General features: G+C 38.1%; 1 protein-coding gene across 1 annotated transcript in view; it reads left to right on the top strand.

Annotated features, from left to right (window-relative positions):
* LOC150081016 (uncharacterized) overlaps positions 1 to 24,029 on the top strand; it is a 179,549-nt gene that overhangs the window by 137,208 nt on the left and 18,312 nt on the right. The window contains exon 4 of the mRNA XM_090380890.1: positions 3,790 to 3,987. Within this exon, the coding sequence (XP_090237016.1) occupies positions 3,790 to 3,987 (198 nt within the window). The remainder of the gene's footprint in view (positions 1 to 3,789; positions 3,988 to 24,029) is intronic.

Below are 24,029 nucleotides of genomic sequence, written 5' to 3'. Positions count from 1 at the left end.
GCCAGTGTCTTTTTATTATTACTATAAATTTTTACTCCTTTTATGGGATATTTGCCATCCTATGACAGGTACTGGTACCAAGTGCTTGGGGTGGTTGGTTATGTCTGGTTACTATTATTATTATTGTTGTTATTATTATTATTATTACTGTTGGTCAAGGAACTTTCTTACAGGTGTTCAGGATCGTGGTTTTCTGGAGTTCCATGTAAGTGTTCTCTGGGAGACCTATTGTTGTTAACATCATGATTGGGATGGCCATTGTCCCATATGCCACATATCTTTGACTTCCTGTCTTAGATCTGAGTAGTTTTTGATCTTTTTCTTGTAGGTTTTCTGGAAGTTGCTGGTGCTGTGTCAATCAGGTAGGTAGTAATTTTCTTCTTGTCAATGAAGGGTATGTCTGGTCCGTTGTGCGGGATCATGTCTGTTATGACGGCACGGTCCCAGTATATTCTGTGAGTAGAGGTCTCGAGTATGGCCCAGGGCTCATACTCGCAATACAATAAACTTTTTTTGATCAGCTGATATTTTTATGCTAGCTTCTGGTGTATTATCTTGGGCACTTGGTTGTGTCTGTCAGTACTCCATCTGGGTGATCATCCTGCAGTGATGTGCTAGATTCTTTTTGGGACTTGGTGGCATCGTCACTTGTGCAATCTGTTACTCTGGGGTTCTTGGTGTTGTAGTTCCTGGTGTTAATCATGTGATCTTGGATGGTGAGCATGAATTCTTTGGTCTTGGAGAAGAGCCGTTCATTTGTGAGCCAGGCGTTGGAAGCCATCTGATCTATGTATTCTTGATGGAGTTCATTGTAGTATCTGCCTTGGAGTGTCTTGTTCACTCATCTTTCTGTCTGTGTTAGTGTGGTCTCCTTGTTGTTGAAGGTGAGTATTGTGTGCCCTTTGTCTACCTTTCTTATGACTTGGCAGATTGGTGCCATGTTTTCTTGGAAATAATCCTGCAGGATTACTTCTAGGAAAACACGATCAGTCAATGCAGTCAGTCAATCCCCTCCATCCTTCTTTATGGGCTGTGGTTAATCTCTTGACTGCCAACTTCATGTGGTGTTGGTGCCTCTTGGTCATCGTTATCCTGGCCATTCTCCTCCAGTTTGGTGTTGGTCAAATCAGTGATCCTGAAGGAGTATGTTAGTACAAGAAGTGCATAAGTGTTTGTCTGTGACATATTCCTGCTATTCAGCTTTGTTTTTAGCAGGCTTCTCAGTCTCTGATGGCATTTCTCTCTTAGACAGGCCTCAATCTCTTTGTGTTCTAACTAATGGGTCTGCATCATCCCCAGATATTTGTGTCTTTCCCTCTGTCGTGGCTTCAATCTTTTTACTGGTCTTCAGCTGGTAGTTTCATTCAACTGTTTGATGTCATCGATGTACATCAGGTGAGAGAGGCTGTACAGGTTCCTTCTGCCTTCTTTTAGGATATATCTATACTTACTGTTATTGACCATGGTGGACAGTGGGTTGAGTGCTAGACAGAACCATAGTGGGCTCAGGGCATCTCCCTGGAAGAATCACCTTCTGATGAGTATCAGTCTGGTCATGATGTTTTCAACCTTGATGGTGGTCCTCCATCTGCTTACATCCCTTCTGCTGCTCGGCCATGCTGTTTCTGATGCTCTCCAAGTGGTCTGATATCTTTTCAGTTATGCAACTGTTCAGAATCTTGTACATTGTTGGGAGACACATGATTGGTCTTTGCTGGGTTTGTGGTGTCTTTGTCCTTAGTTCAGCCTTCAGGTAGATGATTCCTTGAGTCAGAGACTCTGGGATTGTATCACGGAGCATTATATCTGGGTTATCTATTATTCTGCTGTGTGCCTGTATGTGCATCTGAACTTCTACTGATAGTTGTGGATATTATATATTTATGGGGTTTGCCAGTTGTGGGACTTTCTGAGTTTTCTTCCCTTCTGGATCTATCCAGAGGGCATGACTATTATGGCTAACTTTGCTGCTCCACAGGTTTCCCTAGAACTCCTCAAATGCCTTGGGTTGGTGGGGCCATTGCCTTCCTTCTCTGATTGTTTGATTTCCCTGTAGAAGGTTCTCCGGTTTTCATCAAATATTCTGTTGTCTCTTTTCCTCTGGGCATTCTCCCTGTAATGGCAAGGTCTCTTGCTGAGTGCCAGGAGTTTCTGCTTGAGGGTGTAAAGATATTCTTTGCCCTTCTGATTATAGGTCTTGTGTTTGCTATGGTTGTTGCCTTTCTTTGGCTGATCAGAAAAGTGGCCTTCACTTTTCTGGTCAGCTTCTTACTTCTGTTACCCCATTGGTACTGGGTCAGTTGGCCTATCTTCTATCTTCTGCCATAGCCTTCTTTGCCAGGCTGGTGGTTCCTTGTTTTTGCATTTTGTGTTATGTTGGTCTCTGATTTCCCTTCCATTCATTCTGGTGGCTGCTGCATTGGCACAGTAAATGGCTTTACAGGTAGTGTCTAGTGTTACTTTGTTGTTGAGATAATCTGGTATTATTCACCTGTTGAGATGGTCTGTGACTTGCCACAGGATTGTGTTGTGTCTCTGCTTTGGTATGTTGTGGGGTTCCTTACCTCGAATTCTACCAGGACTTTCTTCCACTCTTCTATTCTGGATATGGTGATCTTGTCTGTTTCCACTTTGGCTGTTCCAGGTTGTAGTTGTACTTGCTGTTCCTCCAGTTCTGGTTCTGTCGAGTCCTTATTCGTTATTCTTTGTAGTTGGTCATGCACATCCTGCTTGATTTTTTTCTAAGATTGCAGGAGCTATCAGGTTCTTTGATGATGGTCCATCTTTGGTCTGCTATTTGCTGTTTGATGACCTGAACAATCAAGAACCATTCCAACCACTTGGTGTGTGTAGTTTCATCCTGTACATTCCCATGTCTGTCTCTAGCTTCATTACTTCGTAGTATGCTCACATAATGAACATATTGATTTCGATGCTCCACTTCATGCTTTAGCTTCTTCCCTCCTGGGTGGTCACTAGTGCAGTTGCACAGGAAGCATTTCCAGTTGGTTGGGCTGGATGGGCTTGCCCTTCATTTGTGGTAGACATACAGGATACAGTGCCACTCACTCCACTGTCATTCACAGGAGACTCTCCAACTTTTTGAACTGACCCCTCTGCCTAAGGCCTGAATGCGAATGACTTTATTCTATGCCACACTCAATGCAGTGTATTTAGTATTTCTACTTTTCATCCAGCTATTTAGGTGGACCTGTTTAGCTTTGACGTTCAGTAGTGGGTGGTAGTTATGGTAGTGGCACTAGATGATGTCACTCTCTGGCTCAGCTGTTACTTCGACTTTGTGGGGAGCTAGGTTCGATGAAGCGACTTTTATGATTTTTTTTTATCTGCAGTGGGATTCATTCCCGGGTTCATGATTATTGGTGGTCCGATGTTATAACCACTGGGCTAATCACTCCCCTCTTTTATTATTATTTTTAAATATATATACAGTATATGAAGATTTGGGGTTGCAGTTGGTAAATAAGTGGAGTACTGTATATTGGCTGGTTATAAGAATCCATAACCTTGGATCACTACCATGTGCATTCCTTGAATTGCTTTATAACTGAGTTGAACTTTGTAAAGTAACTGACTGAAAACTTAATTCTTTTTTCACAGAGAGAGTGTCTCTCTCTTAGTAGTTATCAGTTTTTTAGCATATAAGATGGCATATTGAATTCATGTTTTTATTAATGGTACTAATTATTTAGAATGTAATAAAAAGTTAAAAATTACTTTTTTTTCTAATTGGTTGCTAACTGGATGTTTCTGAAATCTGTTTTATAGCTCAGCTCTGTCCAAATTCAGGAGTGAAAAGGATGGTGTCAGAAACTGGTGATTTAATACCTTTGAAGCGAGAGCGCTTTACCTTCAAAGCTGCCCATTTGGCAGTATTAGAACGCTATTATGAAAAGGATCCATATCCAGATGCCCAGACTAGAGAACAAATTGTTGATGAGTGCAATAAAGCAGTGGAAAGGGCTGGTAAGTTTTAAAATAACTTCATATTTTTATTATAATTTGTATAATTAATCTAGTTTGTTTTAAATTTCATAACAAGGTTGTTATATTTCTGAGAATTAAGTTCATTGCATATGAAATTCATCATTACAAAATTCAAGTTATGTCATGTATTGTGTGGCTTAACACTGATGATAGTGATAACACATTTTGGCTGACATGATACATTGCAACTGATTTCAGTTTTCATCTAAAAAGAAGAATAGTTGTAGAATTTGTGTTAGTTGTAGAGTTTGTGTGTGCACTTGCGTTTGTATTAGTTCATAATCTGTATAGAAGTGCAAATTTTGGTTACTACAATTTGTCATTTTGTTGCCGATCCTACAGCAAAGGGAGGTCTTACCTTGGATCAAGTTATGAACAGATCTATCTTCTTTTTCCTGTTTCTCCAAGCATAAAATAATTCATGGAGAGAGAGTTCATCATATGGATAGGATTGCATGGGCAGTTCAAGTGGACGCTTGTTAGTGTTTATGATGCAGAAATTTCAGGGTGCTCAGTAACGCAATTCTGAAGTCGAAATGCATTACCCAGTTTTTGCGTATGCACTCCCACTCTTGGCTTGGTCTGTAAGCAAAATATTGCTGACGTTCTTTCTCTTTCTGAGACTACAGACACGAGGGGGCATAAATTAAAGTTGAGGAAGTGGATAGTTTGGAATAAATTCAAGAAAGAATTAGACACATTTTTAGGGAGAATGAATGGGTGAAGTGTGTATGTTTTTTTTTTTTTTTTGGCTTATGCTTTACAAGCTTGCTTTTTTGCATGATTTGCCACTACTAATATTAACTGACACTGTGTAGTATGTGAAGAAAGTGGAGAAATTGTTCACATACTTCCATGTAATAGTTTGCATATCAGCTTGTGAGATCCATCCAAGTATCGACACCATGGAAAACACGAAAAACCAGTTGCACATGCATATAGTTTCTGCACATTGGATCTCCTGACTGTCTTTATCTTTATAGAAAATGTGATAGCAGAATTATGCATACCCTTTGATAATATGCAAGATTTACCAGAATGATTTCTTTTCCCAAGTGGTAACTCTAGATTCTGTTACCTGGATTAGTATTATGACTCTTAACCCATTTATGCCAAAATCAGAATTTTTTATGAATTTTAAAATTATGTGAGAAATAAGGACAAATAAAACCTAATGATATGAGAAATGCAGTTTTATTCATCAAAATATGATTTACAATGAAAATACAAGGTGTCCTATATATAGGACACTGGGAAATTACCTTTCAAAAACAAATTATTTTATTTAAGTGTTACTGAATATGGTAAGCCTTGAAGCATTTGACATGTAACCAAACCTCTGTTACATTCTCACATCTTGTTTGATTTTCTTGGGGAACAACATGCATATCAACTCTACTTTCATTCAAGTTTTGCTGTGCTTTTCCTCGCCGGCCTTGTGGTGTATTGCAATATCGCTCTAAATAAAATCTAACTATAGTTCTACAAAAAGGTCTATTGCATCTTTGCCTTTGCATATTCTAAGTAGCTGCCAGGCATTATTCACAGCTACATCGATCAAATATGTAATAAGGCTAGAATACCATTCCCCCCCCCTCAAATACCAGTTCTGAATTTTTAGATAATTATGAATAGCGTGAAGCCTGAACGATATGTTTAACTCCCACTGCATTTGAACAAAGGTTCACAAAATTATTATCGTTCCATCTATACACCAATACTTCATTGTTTGCATCTGTTCTAAAGTCAAACCTCTATCTCTTTTTTTTTTTTTAATCATTTTTCTTTTCCACTGGGAAATTTTTGAGTCTGTTATCACGAGTGGTTCCTGTAGTTTTGACTGACATCTCTTTTAATTTTGCCATTAGCCTTATACTAGTAAAAAAGTTTTCAAAGCATAAATGGAAAGGTTCTGGATTGCATTTCAATAGAATTTCAGAAAATTTGACAAGATCTCCCCTCACCCAAAGCTAATTTATTCTTTGATGTGGTTCAAACCACACCAAATATCCAAGTGTTGTAGCACCCTACCAAATCTTGTAACTAAAATGAATTAGTTTTCCACAAATGAACTGTTTACATCCATATTTTCCAAAGTATTCACATATTGACTCATCAAAGCTATAAAATTCTTCCAAAGGGGCATACTGAAGAAACTTTTTATTGAGATGATTCATCAGAGGTCTGAGTTTAGTAAATTTATCAGAATCATCTAATTTATTGTCGTCAGCAAAGTGTAAATGTGAAAAGACAGCATCGAATCTATCACGTCTTATTGCATTTACAAGAGAATGATGAGTATCAGATGCATTCTCCAAAAAAAATCCTTCTTGATGCTGAATAATAGCCACTCAACATTATTCCTAAGAAGCACTTCATTTCTTCATTAGTTACCTGCAAGTTTTGATTTTTTTGAAAACCATACCTATTCATGTCTGTGGCAATTATACTTATTATATCATTATCAAAGAACAATTCGAAATATTGTGATGGTGACGGAATCATACATTTATAATATTCTTGCCATCAGACATTTTTCTGTGCAAATGCCTTGTGTCCTAAATATAGGACACTGATTTTTAAATGCATATAACTGAAGCAGATTTTTAAATGCATATAACTGAAGCAGATTTCAGTTGGCAAACTTAAAACTTATACTGGTTAAATTTTAATGCTTTTTGATTAAAATAATTATAAAAAAAATGATAATTTGAGAACTGATTAATGCTGAAACACCTGTGTGAATTAGAATATCTGTGAAAATCGAAACTCAAAAATTTAGCTTATTTGAAAAGCGCCAACAACAAACCTGTCAATTAAAAGTCACAAATACCACTGAGTATATTTTCTCCAAAGACTCCTGGAACAAGTGAGAATAGTAATTTTCCGTTTTCTATGTAAGCACATTTTTTATGAATATTTTTTTAGGCTGACTGTAAAGGATGCTAGGCATAAATGGGTTAAGCAAGGAACATTGAAAACAATGGAAACATTCTTAGTAATCAACCATATAGAAGGCAAGCGTGTAGGTATAGAACTGCGACTCATGGTTTTATAAAAACTATGTAAAAATGAACTGCCATCATTTTCTCATAAAGAGGATGCTTGGTTTAGAGTTTGCTTTGAGGCTGCTAAGGCCACAAAGTGTCAGTAATAGCTTACATAAAATTGTGTATTTTCTTAGGTCAGTTGGCCTGTTTGTTTAAAAAAAATGTTAAAATAAAATAAAATTTATAATACTTAACTCCACATTTTGAGCCAGTAAACAAACTATGGCAATAGTTTATTTATTGGCTCTAATTTTGTGGAACCCTGCATTAAGAATATTCAGCAAACTATGTTACAATATTTCTGAACCCATTTTGAAATTATGTTATCAACTCACTTCTAAAATAAATAAAAAAAAAGAAAACAGTGTAATAGTATAAAGTTTATATATTGTAAATTACTTGAATATTAATTTATTTTGAATATTATTAGCAGTATTTATGAGTGACTCATTTAACTCAGGGCTTGTGCAACATTACTGAGTTCAAGTTTAGAAATTTATCTCATTTCTGTGGTCCTTCTATCTTTTCATCTCCTACCTAGAAAGTTCAGCTTCTTTCCATATCTATAATGAAGGCAGTCATAATTAGTACTTTCATAAGTACAGTAGAACGTCGGTTATCTGGAATAATTTGAAAGGCTGATCTTCTTTTTTTATTAACAGTAGTACAGTAAGCACCGGTTATAGTGATCGTGTTTGAAAATTGAATTTTGATTTTAATAAGTAAAAGATCGAGTTTACTATCCATTTATAACAGATTGTACAAACAAAAAGCCCAGTAAACCGAAAACTGCAAATTGTTTTATGGTTGTGACCTCTAGAATTCTATATGACCTTCAGAAATGTTCTGTAGAAAAATATCACAGCGACTACTGGGTTTCTCGGAAACCATGAGTGAATTTCAGATTGGTTTAGTTCCAGATTCTGTTAGAATAATATCAGTTCAAAACTGTGCAATTTATTATTTTTCTCATTTTTTTACGGTAAAATGTGAACGAAAAGAAAACACATAGTTTTAACATTGCAACAAAAAAAAAATAGAAATTATTAATAGAATCAGAAAAGGTAAAAATTTAGGAATTCTCTCCAAAGAGCTTAATGTGAGGACTTCAACAATTTACGACATCAAGAAAAATTGCAGTGCATATTATGGATACCTGAAAATGCCACAGAGAGTGCACTTTATTTGTGGTTTTTTCAAAAGCGTAGTTTAGGAGAACCCAATGTCTGGCCCAATGTTGTGTGAAAAAGCATTGGATTTTAATTGAAAATTAAGAGGTAATGAAAATTTTAAGGCAAGCACAGTTGGTTGAAAAACTTTAAACTGAGACATGGTATACGTGAACTAGATATTCAAGGCGAGAAACTTTCTGAAGACGAATTGGCAGCAGTGTCCTTTGAAAAGTGAGTTTGCTTCAGTTAGGGAAAATTAAGAGAAAGAAAATGTTTATAATGTTGATGAGACAGGCTTATTATGGAAAGCATTACTGAGAAAAACCCTAGCCACTAAAAGAGAAATGCCTGCACCAAGTTTTAAGATGAGAAAATAGCGAGTTACAATTGCTATACTGTTATGTGCAAATGTCATTGTGATGCACCGATTGTCCATGCTCATTATCGATAAGTTGCAAAAACCAAGAGCTTTTAAAAATCTTCCTAATTTTCCTGTTTTGTATAAAAATCATAAAAATGCATGGTTGGATGTTTCTGATTTCCGAGATTAATTTATAATTTTTTCAATTTAATTAATCTTAATTATTTAATTTAATAGTAAGGTAAGATTAAATTTATTTAATCTTACAGGAAAAATTATTCGGAAAATTTGTCTATCCAGAAGTCTGACATCTGTTATTCCGGATAATGGATGCTTACTGTATTAATATTTCATTGCTTTAAGTTTAAATTTTTTTCATACGATTTTGACATTGAAATTTGATTTCAAGGAGATTTTAGAGTCAGTATGCTTGAATTTATTTTTAAAAATTTCATCATGCTAGTAATCTGTAGTGCATCTTTCTTCCATTCAGTTTATTTTTGCACACAGGGGTCAGAGTGATATTAATGTTTTCTTCTTTTTACTTGCATTTTTTGAATTGATAGCAAAATCCCAGAGTGGATTCAGAAATGTTGTCTGTAAATAAGTAATAGTTAATTTACTGAATGTTCTGGATGTAAGTTATCTTAACATTGGAGTCAATAGATGAACAGTTTATTTTAAAATATGTAGTTAAGTGTTACTGAGTTAATCTAATTTTAACCATATAATCCTTGTACAAGTTTGAATTTACAAGTTTAGCCATGGGACTTAACAGTCTATAAAAGTTTTTCCATCTGTAGGAATTGAACCCAAACCTTTTTCAGATGGTGTGGAAGAATGCCAGTGACAATAAGTTGTAATGTACTTACCTGCCATTTTTTAACAGATATGTATCCTTAACCACTGTTGAAACATGCCACAAAAATCATGTTTTTGTAATGTTTCAGCAGGAACTTACCCATTAGCAGTAACAAGTTTTAGTGAAGATAGAACTAAAAACTGTCAAATTTTTACAATACTTTTTTAGCTTTATATTCCTGCTTTAAAAAGTGCTGCATTATTTGTTTTGCTGAAAAAGCTATTTTTAAAAAGTAAAAGATTAATAATGATGTTCTCTGTATATTTTACACTAAATAATAGTTTTTTTGTGTGAATAAATATTTATTAAAAGTTTGCTAAAATGCTGTTAAAGGGACTCGCCACAATTACAAAACTTTTAAAGGCAGTACAAATGTAATTAAATGAATGAAACAAACTTTACATAAATCTGCAACAGGAAAGAATAAGATAATATGAATAAATTTCTCATACTTGGATCATCATTCAGTGATTTTTCATATAAATTCTGAGAAATGCAGTGAAAGAGAAAAAAATGCTGGCAAGCTTTTTTAACCACTGAAATTTTACAATGTTTCTTTTAATTGGAGATGTACTAGGATTTTAGCACCTATTCCAAATATCAGAAATGTGCCTTTAATTTTCATTAATATTCTTATTAACTTATTTAATGACTAAATTAATATTAGTATTGATCATATGGTATAAGGAAGCCTGAAGCTTTTGCTACACCAGTCAAGAAAAATAATAATAGAATAAATAAATAATACTTATAAAATAATTGAAATAAACTACCTATTTGACTTTGTCCTTGTACAGGTGCCTATCCAGCTGACTTTTGAATTTCCCCAAGCTCTCAGCCTTCACCCATAGAGGCAATTTAATTCAGTAATGATCAGTTCACTGGCTAAAAGAAAACTTCTTGCAGTACAGTGAAAACCTTTTCTCCTGTAATTTGATCCCTGTGGTCCTTAGTTCTGGAATCATTTAAAACAATGAAAATATCATTCTCCTTCATTTTATTTTCTCTTCTCAGAGCTTTATACACTGTACTAGCGTTAATATCCCCTGCATATCTACAAATAACCTTTATTTACAAGAAAGCTTATAAGTGTGCTGAAACTTTTAGCCTTTATGACAGCCTCTGGTCTCTGTAGTACACTCTCCACCAGTTTTTTTTTTTTTTTTTTTTATTGCCCTCTGATATTTTCCACCATTCAGCCTTTAAAGCAGCAATCAGCTCTGTGTTTTTGGGAAGTCTCTCTCTCTCCTCACACTCACACCTGACAATCCATTACATCCCAGAGGTTCTTTATAGGATTGAGGTCATGGCTCTGGGCTGGCCAGCCCAACTTTTCAACATTTCATGTTCTCAAACTAGTCAATCATAATGTGAGCAGCATGACATGGAGTGTTTGCTTGCTGATTACAGGTATGGGCCTTTCCTGAACATGCTGCCACAACTTAGGTAATACATTATTGTTAGTACATATAGATCTACCTTAGCATTCATGATTTTATCCAAAAAAAAAAAAAAAAAACAATGGTTCCAGGCAAAACCATGAAAAATAGCCCCAGACCATCATACTGCCTCCGCCAAACTTCATTGTCAGGACAATGTAACCTGGTGGGTAGCTTTCTCCAGACGTCTGCCACACCCAGGCACAACCATCAGACTTCTATACAATGTACCATGACGTGTCACTCCTTAGCAGAGCTTTCCATTGTTTTGTCGTCCAAGAACAATAGGCCTTACACCAAGTTAGGCAGTGTCTTACATTATTTGGGGTGATTAGTGGCTTGTGGACAGCTGTACAACCGTGGTAACCCATTATTATTTTAATATTATTATTATTAGCCATATGGTGCAAGGAAGCCTGAGGCTTATGCTGCACCAGCCAAAAAAAAAAAATTCTGAATCATACCCCAAGAGACAGACAAAACAAGAGTCAGAAGTAGAAGGGAATCACCAAGAAAGAGAAGAATGATGATATCCAGCTCAGGACTCTGGTAGGCCCACCAGATGTGAGTCCCCGGGGTTAAATATCATTTACTAGTGTGTGTTTTCAACCAACTCACTGAGGGCCTGTGTATGCTGCAACATTTACCTGTGTTCTGAGCAATTGATTCTTTGCAGAGGTTTCCTCTCACATTCCATCAGCATCAGAGGGTTTCTGGGTAATTTTGTGGTGGTTTTAGCACCAGACTGCTACTGTTTACATATCACATTACCAACACATTGACTTGGGTGTCTTCGGTACTGTTCACCCTCTTGTCATTCTGTGCTGGACGTCTGTAAACTCCATTAATCATACTACTTTACAAACAGTAGTATGTTGTTTTCACAACATACTACTGTTTCCTTGAAGGCTTATAGGCATATTTATAGTTGTCTGTCTTGTGGTGCTTTGGTAGGATGCAATCAACTGTTAATGGAGGGGTGCCTGAATATTAATGGTAGGGCAGTGTATACCTTGATCAGGATTCCTCTAAGGTGGCACCTATTTACAAAGCTCTGTAGCTTTATAACTATGCATATTCAAAGTCCCTTATACTTGAAATTTTTCCTCACATAGCTGTCCTTTTGCTAATCAAACCTGGTATATTGCCCATCTCTTCAAGACATCAAAGGCATATATTGTTGGATATCAGAGATGTGGTGTCACACAGATATAAGGAATGCAGAATTGGAATTTGGGGAGTAAAATGTATACAGGAAGGATAGACAGGATAGGAGGGGGTTATGCTGTTAGTTAAAAAACACATAAAATCTAGGTAAGTGCATCCAGTTGACATGGGTGGACAGTGCAATGTTGAGTCAGTTTAGTGTGACACAAACACTGGGAAAGCGTAATTGAGAGTAGGAGTGTATTATAGGCCTAATGACTCTGATGAGTATAATGAACAACTGTTACAGAGAAATAGAGTGGGCCAGTAAAGCAGACTGTCTTGTAATGGGGCACTTCCAGATATTGATTGGGACTTCTGGGTTGGTCACTTGCACACTAGCAAGGCTTTTTTGGATTTATTTGATGACTGTTTTCTACAGCAACATGTTCGAGAGTCAACCAGAGGGAGTGATACTCTTGATCTGATTATCAGTAGTGATTCTTCATGCATTAAGAATATGCATATAAAGGAACCACTAAGTGGCAGTGATCACAGTGTGCTGATGTGTATTTTACTCAAAGATGTAACTACTGTCTGGAGTAAAGGGAAGGGTTTTTGCTTTTGTAAAGGCGACTACGATGGTCTGAGACAGTATTTAAATTCTATACAGTGGAACCAACTGCTAATGTTACCAACAGCAAATTCTAAATGGGAAGCATTCAAGGAAGTAATCTTAAAAGCTACTAGGTTTTTTGTCCCAACTAAGAAATGCTGTTCAAGGTTTAAGCCTAAATGGATGTCAGATGAACTGAGACTCGTGGCAGAGAAGAAAAATGCATTGGATGCATATGATTTATCAAGTGACACAGAAGCCTATGGTACATATCAGCTTATATCTACTACTACTTAAATCAAGTCACACAAAGGAGAAATCTTTGGGAAAGGATGCAGATAAAAACAGCAAAGAGTTCTTTACTTCTGTAAACTTTAGAAGGAAGAGGATGAATCAGATTGGTCCCCTTGATATTGGTGATTTGACAGTTGAGGACCCTGCTCAGTTAGCTGACAAACTGAATGAGTATTTTGCATCTACATTCACACATGAGGAGTTATTCAAGGAGGGGAATGCCAGAAGTTTATCAAACTCTGGCAGGGAACTAAATGATTTTGTAATAACTGAGAGAAAAGTGGAGGAGAAATTGTTGAAGTTATACATAGGAAAGGCACCTGAGGTGAATGGATCTACCCAGTTATATTAAAGGAGGCAGCAAAGGAAGTAAGGAAACCCTTAACCATAATTGAGGGCATCCTTGGACTTGAGGGGTGGTCCCCATGAACTGAAGATGTGCAAATATGACTGCAGCTCACAAAGGGTGACACAAGTAATTATAGACTTGTTAGTTACCCAGAACTAACAACAGAACTTGTTAGTTCTGGGTAAATTAATATAGGCACTTGTTAAAGAAGCACTGCAGGATCATCTCGACAAGACTGCAGTTGTTCAGATACAGCATGGGTTTGTTTAAGGGACGTCTTGTCTGACCAATTTGATTGGATGGTACAATGAGGTCACAAAGGAACTGGATGCAAAAAATAATTTTGATATCATATACTTGGATTTCAGGAAAGCTTTTGATACTGTTGCACATGGAAAACTACTGTACAAGTTGGAGCAATATGGCATTAAGGGCAAGTTGCTGCTATAGATAAAGGGATGGTTGAGTGGGAGAAGACAGAGAGTGGTAATCAATGGACCCTGCTCTTTGTGGACTAATGTTATTAGAGGTGTCCCCCCCCCAAGGGTCTGTGTTTGGCCCATTGTTGTTTTGTATATTTATCAATGATATTGATGAAGCATAATGTCCAATTTTGCAGACGATACGAAGGTTGGCCGGGTTATTAATGATACTAATGACAGTACGCTACTGCAACAGGATCTAGAGTGGTTTGGGAGATAAGCTTACTAAACTGTATTATTAATTCTACGTGGATATTAAATATAGCTATATGGTGCAAGGAAGCCTGAGGCTTATGCTGCACCAACCAAAAAAAAAAAATCCCGAGTTACCCTGAGAGAGAGAGAGAGAAGTAGAAGGGAATCACCAAGAAAGAGAAGAATGATGATATCCCAGGGTCTTGAGCTGGATATCATCATTCTTCTCTTTCTTGGTGATTCCCTTCTACTTCTCTCTCTCTCTCAGGGTAACTCGGGATTCTTTTTTTGGTTGGTGCAGCATAAGCTTCAGGCTTCCTTGCACCATATAGTTAATAATAATAATAGTAATTAATCTTTGTGGAAAACAACCACGTATCATCCTTACCCAACTGTATTGGTTCTTGATTGTCTCCAACTCATCGACCTCAGTAATGAGGACAATATGGAGGCAACTTATTTCAGTGATTAACAATTTCTTGTCTAAAACAAAATTTCGTACAATCCACTCTAGAGGTACTCAGGAGTTTCTGCAACATTCATGCCTACTCCCATACTTTGTACTTTTCATTATCATTAGTCAGACAACAATTGGACTGGGTTAAAGTCTCATTTGACATACATCCCATTGTCACATTTTGACCTATACCATGCACAACAGATTCAAGCTCTTCTGCCAGGAGGTAGGTAGAATTGGCTGGATTTTTTTTTTTTTTTGTTGTTGTTGGATCCTGCACCATTGTATTGAGGGAGTCACTGACAAAACTACATTTGTGTTGATCTTGCTGATGCTCTTTTCAACATATAGTGGATTGTTGAAGAAAAATTTGTGCCTGGGGGGTTAGATAATGCACACTGCAATTTTTGGTCACTGGGAAATGCACACATTAGGTAAGCCTAATTCCAATGTAATTTAGTGCTAATGTGTGGGCTGAAACTCAGAGACTGTTTGATTGGACAGCACAAATTGAGTGTTTGAACACTGAATATTTCCTTGAAATTTTTCAGACATTTCCAATATTGTGGGGAGGATGTGCTTTAAGATGTCTGTGCCTAAAGATGAAGCAACAATAATTTTGGATGGTAGGGTAGAGCATGGCTGAGTGAGTACTACCAACACCACTGGATTGGTCACAAAAGACTGGTTGCATTCTCATCGTGTTTACCCAACTGATTTTTTTTTTCTCTCTTTCTCTTTCTTTTGCAGTTTGCTTTTGAGTATTTGTGAAGGGTATTCAATGTTTTGAGTTGTTCATAGTAATATGAATACAGTGGCCCCCAACATCCAAGTAATTTGTTCCACAAAACCCATTGTAAGTTGAAAATATTTAAACTGAAACCAATAATATATTTATTTCCTGTAATTAGTTCCAAATCCCTGACAGACAACCCCAATAACACATAAAATACCTATTTTATGTGTTATTGTGGTTGGTATGTCATGTTTTTTACATGATTTTTACATTAAAATGAGTGTTTTATAAAGATTATTTAATAAATAGTTATAAAAACATCTTAAAATAAAAAACAATAAATTAGCAATTACCTTAGACTTGAAGTGCAGGGCTGATGAAATCGATAGTGGCATAGTCGATGGTAGGTAGATGGATCTGGCGTCAGGTGTCTTTTCAGTCTTTTGCTCTTACTGGCAAAGTAACTGTACAAAGTGGGCTCTTTTTGACGACCACCATTTTGCAGCTTTCTAAAGTAAGAAATAACTTCGTCTTCCATTTTACACATCAGGAGTTCATAGTTTTCAATTAGGTATTTTTTTTTATCACTTCTCACTTCTGTTAAATGCCCCGACAAGAAAAGACAGCCTTCGTCTCTTCAGCTGGCACGTTTTGGGTGTCTTCTTCTTCCTTTCCAGTATCAAACTTCATAATTTTCTCCAACTCTTGTAGTTTCTCTGTTTTTAGCTCACACCCATGATCATCAATAAAGGCATCTACATCCTCTTTGTCAGCTCCAGATCCATTGATCCTCCAAGAGTGATGATTTCATTTATCAAAGAACTGTCATCTTCAAATACATCAAAGTTATGGATGATCAGAGGCCATATGTTTTTCCAGCTGAATTTAAGCACCTGTCGGAAACAGGTACTTATATTAAGGCTGATTGTAAGTTCATTCTCAAACTTAAGATAAGCCTCACATGTCCAAGTTGTGGAAGAACTTCAACTTCCACAAATCTTTGAGGGTGACAGCACCTTCACCAGAAGTCGCTACAAAGCAACTTGCAAACATTCTTCTTGGTATAGACTTTCATGTAGTTTACAGTCACTTACTGGTCCTTTGGTTGAAGAAGAGGAGTGGTGTTGGGTGGCAAAACTTTGACGAACAAAATCATATTATGCCTCCAGAGATTGGGCAAGGTCTGGATCATGGCCTGGCACATTATCCAGCAGGTGCAGTGCTTCACAAGAAGTTTATTTTTCTCAGGGTAAATCTTCACTAAAGGACAGAAAACTTCAAGCACCCATTCATTGAAGACATATCTTTAACCCAGGCCTTCTTGTTACTGTGCCAAAACACTCCCAGCATGCCTTTGTTGATTTTTTGTTGTTTAAACACTCTGGAGGTGTTAGAGTGAAACACTAGCAAAGGCTTCAGCTTAAAATCTCAAGCGGCATTGGCACCTAACAGGAGAGTGAGACTGTTATTGGGCATGGCTTATGCCCAGGTAAACTAGCCTCATCCTTAGTGATGTACATTCTCCTGGGAATTCACTTCCAGAAGAGGCCGATTTCTTCTACATTAAAAATTTGCTGTAGAAGATAACCCTCCTGATTAACAAGCTCTTGGAATTCAATTTTAAAGGCCTCAGCTGTTTCTTTATCAGCATTGGAAGCCTCTCCATGCCTTACAACACTTGATATTTGCCCTGTTTTTGAAGTGCTCAAACCAGCCTCTGCTGGCTTTAGTCTTCAAAGCACACAGCACTGTCACTGATTGATGGAACTTTAAGTTTCATATCATCGTAGATCTGCTTAGCACATTCCATTCACAGATAAATTGTCTGGACACTGTGTAGCCCCACATCTGCTTTTCTCTTATCCATATTAACAAGTCTTATCATTTTCAAGATAAAGTCTCTGCTCTTATGCACCAATGTGGAATCATCACTAACGTTAACACTCTTTAAAATGTTCTTTTGTTTAACTATTGTAGAAATGGTTGATTGAGGGAAGCCATATTCACACACTAATGCACTAATTTTTAATCCTTCTGCATGTTTCTTTATCATCTCCTGCTGCACTTTAATGGAAATTTTATTTAACTTGGAGCCATTGTTATTAATTTCATTATATATAATTAATAAATTCAAAAATAACGCCATAATCAAATTAGTTATAATTCATAAAAGTTGCACTCTTTTTCACACTGAACAACTTCATCAAACACAAGATAAACAAAGAAAAACAATACTGATTGCTTGAGAACATACAAGGATGTTCTATGTGCTATTGACCAAGACTCCACCCACACATCTGAAAATTTCCACCCATGCATCATTCCCAGCTGTATTGGAAAGCCATCAATTCCTGCAAATATCATTGGTTCTTAAAATGAATGCTCTTTTTTTTTTTTTTTTTTTTTTTTATGAGAACCCCAAACACGAAAGGTATTAGAACCTATAGCATTAGCATTAGCATTAGTAGAGGCATTTGATGCAAGAAAGCAAGCTTATGCAGCATCAGCCCAAAAAAAAAAAAAAAAACCCACTTCCACTTCACCCCTCTGTTCGTTCAAAATACCTGTCCAGCTGAGCCTTAAACTTATTTAGGCTATCAACCTCCACCACAAGGGATGGAAGTCTGTTCCACCAACCAACCACCCGCTGGCTAAAGGCAAATTTCCGCACATCTATCCTACATCTGTCTTTCCTCAATTTGAATTTATGCCCTCTCAGGTGATTTTTCTGAGCTAGAGGAAGAATCCCATCAGCATTGAGCATGCTTAAACCATTCAAGGCTTTATACACCTCTATCAGATCACCTCACTGGTGCCTAGTCTCCAGACACTGTAATTTGCAAAACTTAAGCCTTTCTTCGTAAGAGCACCCCTTTGTTCCATTCACTAATCTTGTTGCCCTTCTCTGTACTCGTTCCAGCAGCTCTACATCCTTCTTGAAATGAGGCCTCCAGACCTGTATACAGTACTCTAGGTGTGGCCTGACCATTGCCTTATACAATGGAATAATCACCTCCTTATCCCTGCTGGAAAAATTCCTGTATATCATTGACAATACTCCATGAGCTACTCTTGCAGCCCGTCTGCACTGCTCAGAGAACTTCATATCTGCCTGCACAACCACCCCCAAGTCCCTTTCATTCTCTACCACTGTCGGTGTAGTACCACAGAGTTGATACGTTGCTCTGGGGTTGCTGTTTCCCATGTGTAGTACTTTACATTTGTCAATGTTAAACTTCATTTGCCACCTCTCAGCCCATCTGCTCAACCTTTCCAGATCCTGTTGCAGCAGCATAGTGTCAGTAGTGTCCTTGACAACCCTGCCAACCTTTGTATCGTCTGCAAACTTGGACATTAAGCTTGATATACCATCATCAATATCATTTATAAATACAGAAAACAATAATGGACCCAACACTGAGCCCTGAGGGACTCCACTAATAACATCAGTCCACGATGAGCAGTGTCCATTGATTACCACTCTCTGTCTTCTCCCCCTCAACCACCCCTTTATCCATAGCAGCAATTTGCCTCCAATGTCACACTGCTCCAATTTGTGTAGCAGTCTTCCATGTGCAACAGTATCAAAAGCCTTTCTAGGATCCAAGTATATAATATCAAAGTTATTCCCTGCATCCAGTTCTTTTGTGACTGCATCATAGTATCCAATCAAGTTGGTCAGGCAAGACTTCCCCTTAACAAAACCATGCTGTGTCTGAGCTATAACTGAAGTCTTGTCTAAATGATCCTGCAGTGCTTCTTTAACCAGTGCCTCCATTAATTTTCCTGGAACAGAAGTTAAGCTCACAGGTCTATAATTACTTGTGTCAGCCTTTGATCCTCCTTTGTGAATTGGGGTCACATTTGCACATTTCCAGTCTATGGGTACCACCCCTGAGTCCAAGGAAGCTCTCATAATTATGGCTAAGGGTTTGCTTACTTCCTTTGCTGTCTCCTTTAATATAACTGGATAGATCCCATCCACCCCGGGTGCCTTTCTTGTGTTTATCTTCAACAGTTTCTCCTCCACTTTACTCCCAGTTATTTCAAGATTCTGTAGCTTACTGCTAGAGTTGAATACACCTCTGGCATTCCCCTTGCTGAATAACTCCTCATGTATGAATGTCGATGCAAAATATTCATTTAGTTTGTTAGCTACCTGAGCAGGATCATCAACAGTTGACCCATCAATATCAAGTGGACCAATCTGATTCATCCCCTTCCTTCTAGAGTTTACATAAGTAAAGAACTCTTTGCTGTTTTTCTTTGCATCCCTTGCCAAGGATTTCTCGTAATCTGCCTTCGCCTGCCTAACCTCCTTTGTAACTTGGTTGCATATCAACTTGTATCTATCATAGGCTTCTGTGTCATGTGTTAATTTGTAAGTATCCCATGCATTTTTCTTCTCTGCCATATGCCTCATTAGTTCATCTGACATCCATTTTTTTGGCGCCTCCGTAGCCAGGTGGGAAGGAGCAGCAGTGCGTAGCACACGCTTCTTGATTAGACCGGGGTTCGAGCCCGTCACCACCAAATACGGAGGATGCGGAAAGGTCAAGGGAATGACCACTGCATATTCCCGGAGCAATATGGCCTTAGTTGCCAATGCTCCTAAAAAACAAATAACAAACACAAACAACGACATCCATTTTGGCCTAAACCTTGAACAATATTTCTTAGTTGGTATGTAAAGCCTAGTAGCTTCCAAGATAAGTTCCTTGAATGCTTCCCATTTTGAATTTGCTGTTGGTAACATCATCAGTTGGTCCCACTTTATAGAATTTAAATACTGTCTCAGTCCATCGTAGTCGCCTTTACGGAAGCAATAACCCTTCCCTTTATCCCTAATGGTAGTTACGTCTTTGAGTAAATCCCACTTCAGCACACTGTGATCACTGCCACCTAGTGGTTCATTTATCTGCAGATTCTTAATGCATGAAGAATCACTGCTGATAATCAAATCAAGAGTATTACTCCCTCTAGTTGCCCCCTGAACATGCTGATGTAGAAAACAATTATCAAATAAATCCACAAAAGCCCTGCTAGTGCGTGAGTAACCAGCCCCCAAATTCCAGTCAATATCTGGGAAATTAAAATCTCCCATTATAAGACTCTCTGATTTACTGGCCCACTCTATTTCCCTGTACAGTTCCTTATTATACTCATCAGAGTCATTAGGCCTATAGCACACTCCTACTCTCAATTTTGATCTCCAATTGCTTATGTCACACCAAACTGACTCAACACTGCACTGTCCAGCGATGTCGACTGGCTTCACTTCCTTGGTTTTTATGTGTTTCTTAACTAATAGCATAACCCCTCCCCCCTTCCTATCCTGTCTGTCCTTTCTGTAGACGTTGTACTCCCCCAATTCCAGTTCTGCATCCCTTATATCTGTGTGACACCACATCTCTGATATCCTAACAATATCTGCCTTTGATGTTTTGAGCAATACCTCAAATTCATCAAATTTATTTACTAAACTCCTAGCATTGGTGTACACACAAGTATACCTGCACCTGTTTCTATTCTTAGCTACCCTAACACAACCCATGTGTTTACTTGTACCGCAATGGCTCCCAGCAGTCTCTGAAATACCATGCATCTTGTTTTTCAGGCTTCTGCTCATTCTAATAGAAGCAGTGCAAGAATCTCTTTCACCTCTGCCAGTGGCTACTGTCAATCTATTGGTCTTTGTCTCCCCCCAAGCTAGCAGTTTTCCGACCCACCTAACACTGCCTCGATAGCATCAGCAAATATTCTTGCACCCTTTCTATTTAAGTGTATCCCATCCCTGTAGAAGCAATCTCTCCTGTTAACAAGTACAGTCCAGGCTGAAAAAAATTCTACCCCTTGAGCCTTGCACAATCTTTCCAGGGCCGAATTGATCGACAAGGCTCTCATCATATACTCCCTCCTATCGTGTCTGGGCAGAATTGCAGACACTTTCAAATTCAACCCTAATTCTCGGCTTTTGTTCAGCAGTGACCTGTACTTGTTAAGTAATTCTGCCGGTCTCCTACTCTTAATATTATTAGTGCCAACGTGTACAACTATATCACCTTTTGTGCGTTAAAAGATGATATTCGCTCTACAACGTCATCAACCTTTGCCCCTGGCAGACATACCCTGGTCCTGTTCCACCTATCTTTTTTACAAAGCATGTTCCCCGTTTCCCTGACAATAGAGTCACCAACAACTACTAGTTCCTTCAGGACCAGCGCATTCTGCCTTGGGGGTTGCCTCTGTGTCACGCGATGCCCAAGTGCAAGCTCTGGCGTTGATGTGGGCAGCTGAGAGCTTGATGGGCCCCTCAATTTAGTTTCTTCGAGGGCATCCACCCTGTCCTTCAAGCTCTCATATAGGCCCACAAGAACGCTGAGTTGTTGCCTGATATCGATACACTCCTTGCATCGCGCACACACAAAGACATCCCCCATGGCAGTATCATGTCCCGTACCCGATTGCTCTGCAAACATCAAGCAAACAGTGCATTTTATAAGGCTGTGAGTCAGAGGACAACTGCCCCCTTCAGTTCTGCTCTGAGCCACAGCACTTCCATTAGCCTGAGCCTTTTGCTTTGCTGCTCTGGTCTGAGTCATGATTCTATTAATTTATTAATTAATTATAATTAATTATGTTATGTTATTAATTATGTTAAATATAATTAATTATATTATGTTTGTAATCTAAGTCGTTATATGTATTTATTTAAACGTACAATTTAACTGCTAACGAAGTTCAACTAACGCTATCGTATCACAATGGCAGCAAATTTACGAACGGTAGCGGAGTTGAAACACGTGGAAACCCTTACCGATACTTTTATGCAATTACAAGGCCGAGTAAAGAATAAATACACCATAGTACATAGTACCGTGCTTGGGTTGGAGGATGAGAAGACGAAAGAAGATATCTGTTGACATTGGACTTGAACTTCTGTAGATTGTAATATTCAGGAAATATGTATGAAGGAAGGTTGTTCCAGAAAACGGCAGTTGAATGAATAAATGAGGAAGATGAAAAGTTGGTTCTGTGGGTTTGAAGTTGGACAGTAAATGGATGTTGGCTGGTGGCAGCACGTGTTCGGACTGTTTTGAAAGAGAGAGAGCGGGAATTATAGAAGCCAATTCAGAAGAACAGTGCCCATGGAAGTATCTGTAGAAGAGGCATGCAGCAGAAACAGTACGTCTATGAGAAAGCGAGTGGAGAGACTCTGTTAGAGATGAATCATTAATTAACCTAACTGCCCTCTTCTGAATGGACTCAAGAAGCCTGAGAGAGGTTTTCGGGGCACCACCCCAGATGGAGGAACAAAATTCCATGCAGGGCAGATTTGCGATTTATACAGAGTGGGCAGCTGTTTGGAAGAAAAGTAACGCCAAGAGCGAAAGAGAAAACCAAGTTTTTTAGATGCAGAGGAAGCAATATTTGTAATGTGCTTGTGCCAAGAGAGATTAGAAGTCAGGGTAATCCCCAAAAGAGATATATCATTTTGCCTAGAAATCGGAGTGTCACAAAAGATTAGCATAGGAGCAGAAGAATCCTTTTTGCGAGATATAAGACAAGACTGAGTTTTAGAAGGGTTGAAATCAACTAAGTTGTCTTTGCCCCACTGGAGAATTACCTGAAGATCGGCATTTAAGGAATTGGTAGCAGATTTTCGAGAAGTTGAAGCTGATTGAGCAGGACAAGGTTTCTCAAAATGGAAAGTGGAATGCAATGTGCTATCATCGGCAAAACTATGGATAGGATTTCCAGTCAATGGAAGAAGGTCATTGATATACAAGAGGAAAAGAGTGGAGGAAAGAACTGAACCTTGGGGGACACCGGCATTAGTGGAGAAGTTAGAAGACAGAGAGCCATCTACCATCACCCTCAGTGAGCGATCAGAGAGAAAACTGGATAACCAATTACTAAAAACAGTTGGCAAACCATAAGATGGAAGCTTGTTTAGAAGACCTTTATGCCAAACACGATCAAAAGCCTTTGAGATGTCAAGAGCAACTACTTGAGTTTCACCGAACCTTTCCATTGAATTAGTCCATAAATGGGTAACATAAGCCAGAATATCACCAGTGGATCGACACTGACGGAATCCATACTGGCAATCGTTGATCAGACGGAAGGTTTCTAGGTAGTTTAAGAGTTGGCGGTTAATTGATTTCTCCATTACTTTAGAAAGAGTAGAAGTAATTGCAATGGGACGATAATTGGATGGAAGGGATTTGTCACCCGTTTTAGGAACTGGCTGGATATGAGCAAATTTCCAAGCAGAAGGAAAAACACCTTTGGAATAAGAAAGTGAAAAAAGGTGGCAAAGAATAGGAGTAAGTTCAGGAGCACAGGTTTTCAGAACAAGTGGAGAAATACCATCAGGACCTGGAGCTTTCTTAGCATCAAGATTCATCAAAATCCTTCTGATATCCTTTTGACGGAAGACCACAGGAGGCATTGAATGGAGTGTGTTGGGAATGGTGGGAGGTGTTTTACCAAGATCATTAATGCATGAGCTGGAAGAAAAATGGGATGCTAGCAGGTCAGCTTTATCCTTGGCTGAAGTGACAACAGAACCATCTGGTTTGGACAGAGGTGGGAGCAGAGATGGGCAAAACTTGCAACCAATAGCTTTGGCAAGAGACCAGAATGCTCGGCTACCATTAGGGCAAGAAGCAAGTTTTCTACTCTTAGCCTGTTCAAACTCTAGTTTGGACTTATTAATAACTGCTTTACAATTGTTGCGAGCTTTGGTGTAGGCAGAAAATGAAACTGAAGAATTAGAAACAAGCCAGTTATGATATGCAACATTCTTCTCTTGGACAGCCTTAGCGCATTTATTGGAAAACCAAGGTTTAGATAAAG

Source organism: Mastigoproctus giganteus, chromosome 9 (assembly GCF_048544385.1).
Source record: "Mastigoproctus giganteus isolate SK-2022 chromosome 9, ASM4854438v1, whole genome shotgun sequence".
NCBI lineage: Eukaryota > Metazoa > Arthropoda > Arachnida > Uropygi > Thelyphonidae > Mastigoproctus > Mastigoproctus giganteus.
This window is presented reverse-complemented; position numbering and strand designations above follow the sequence as displayed.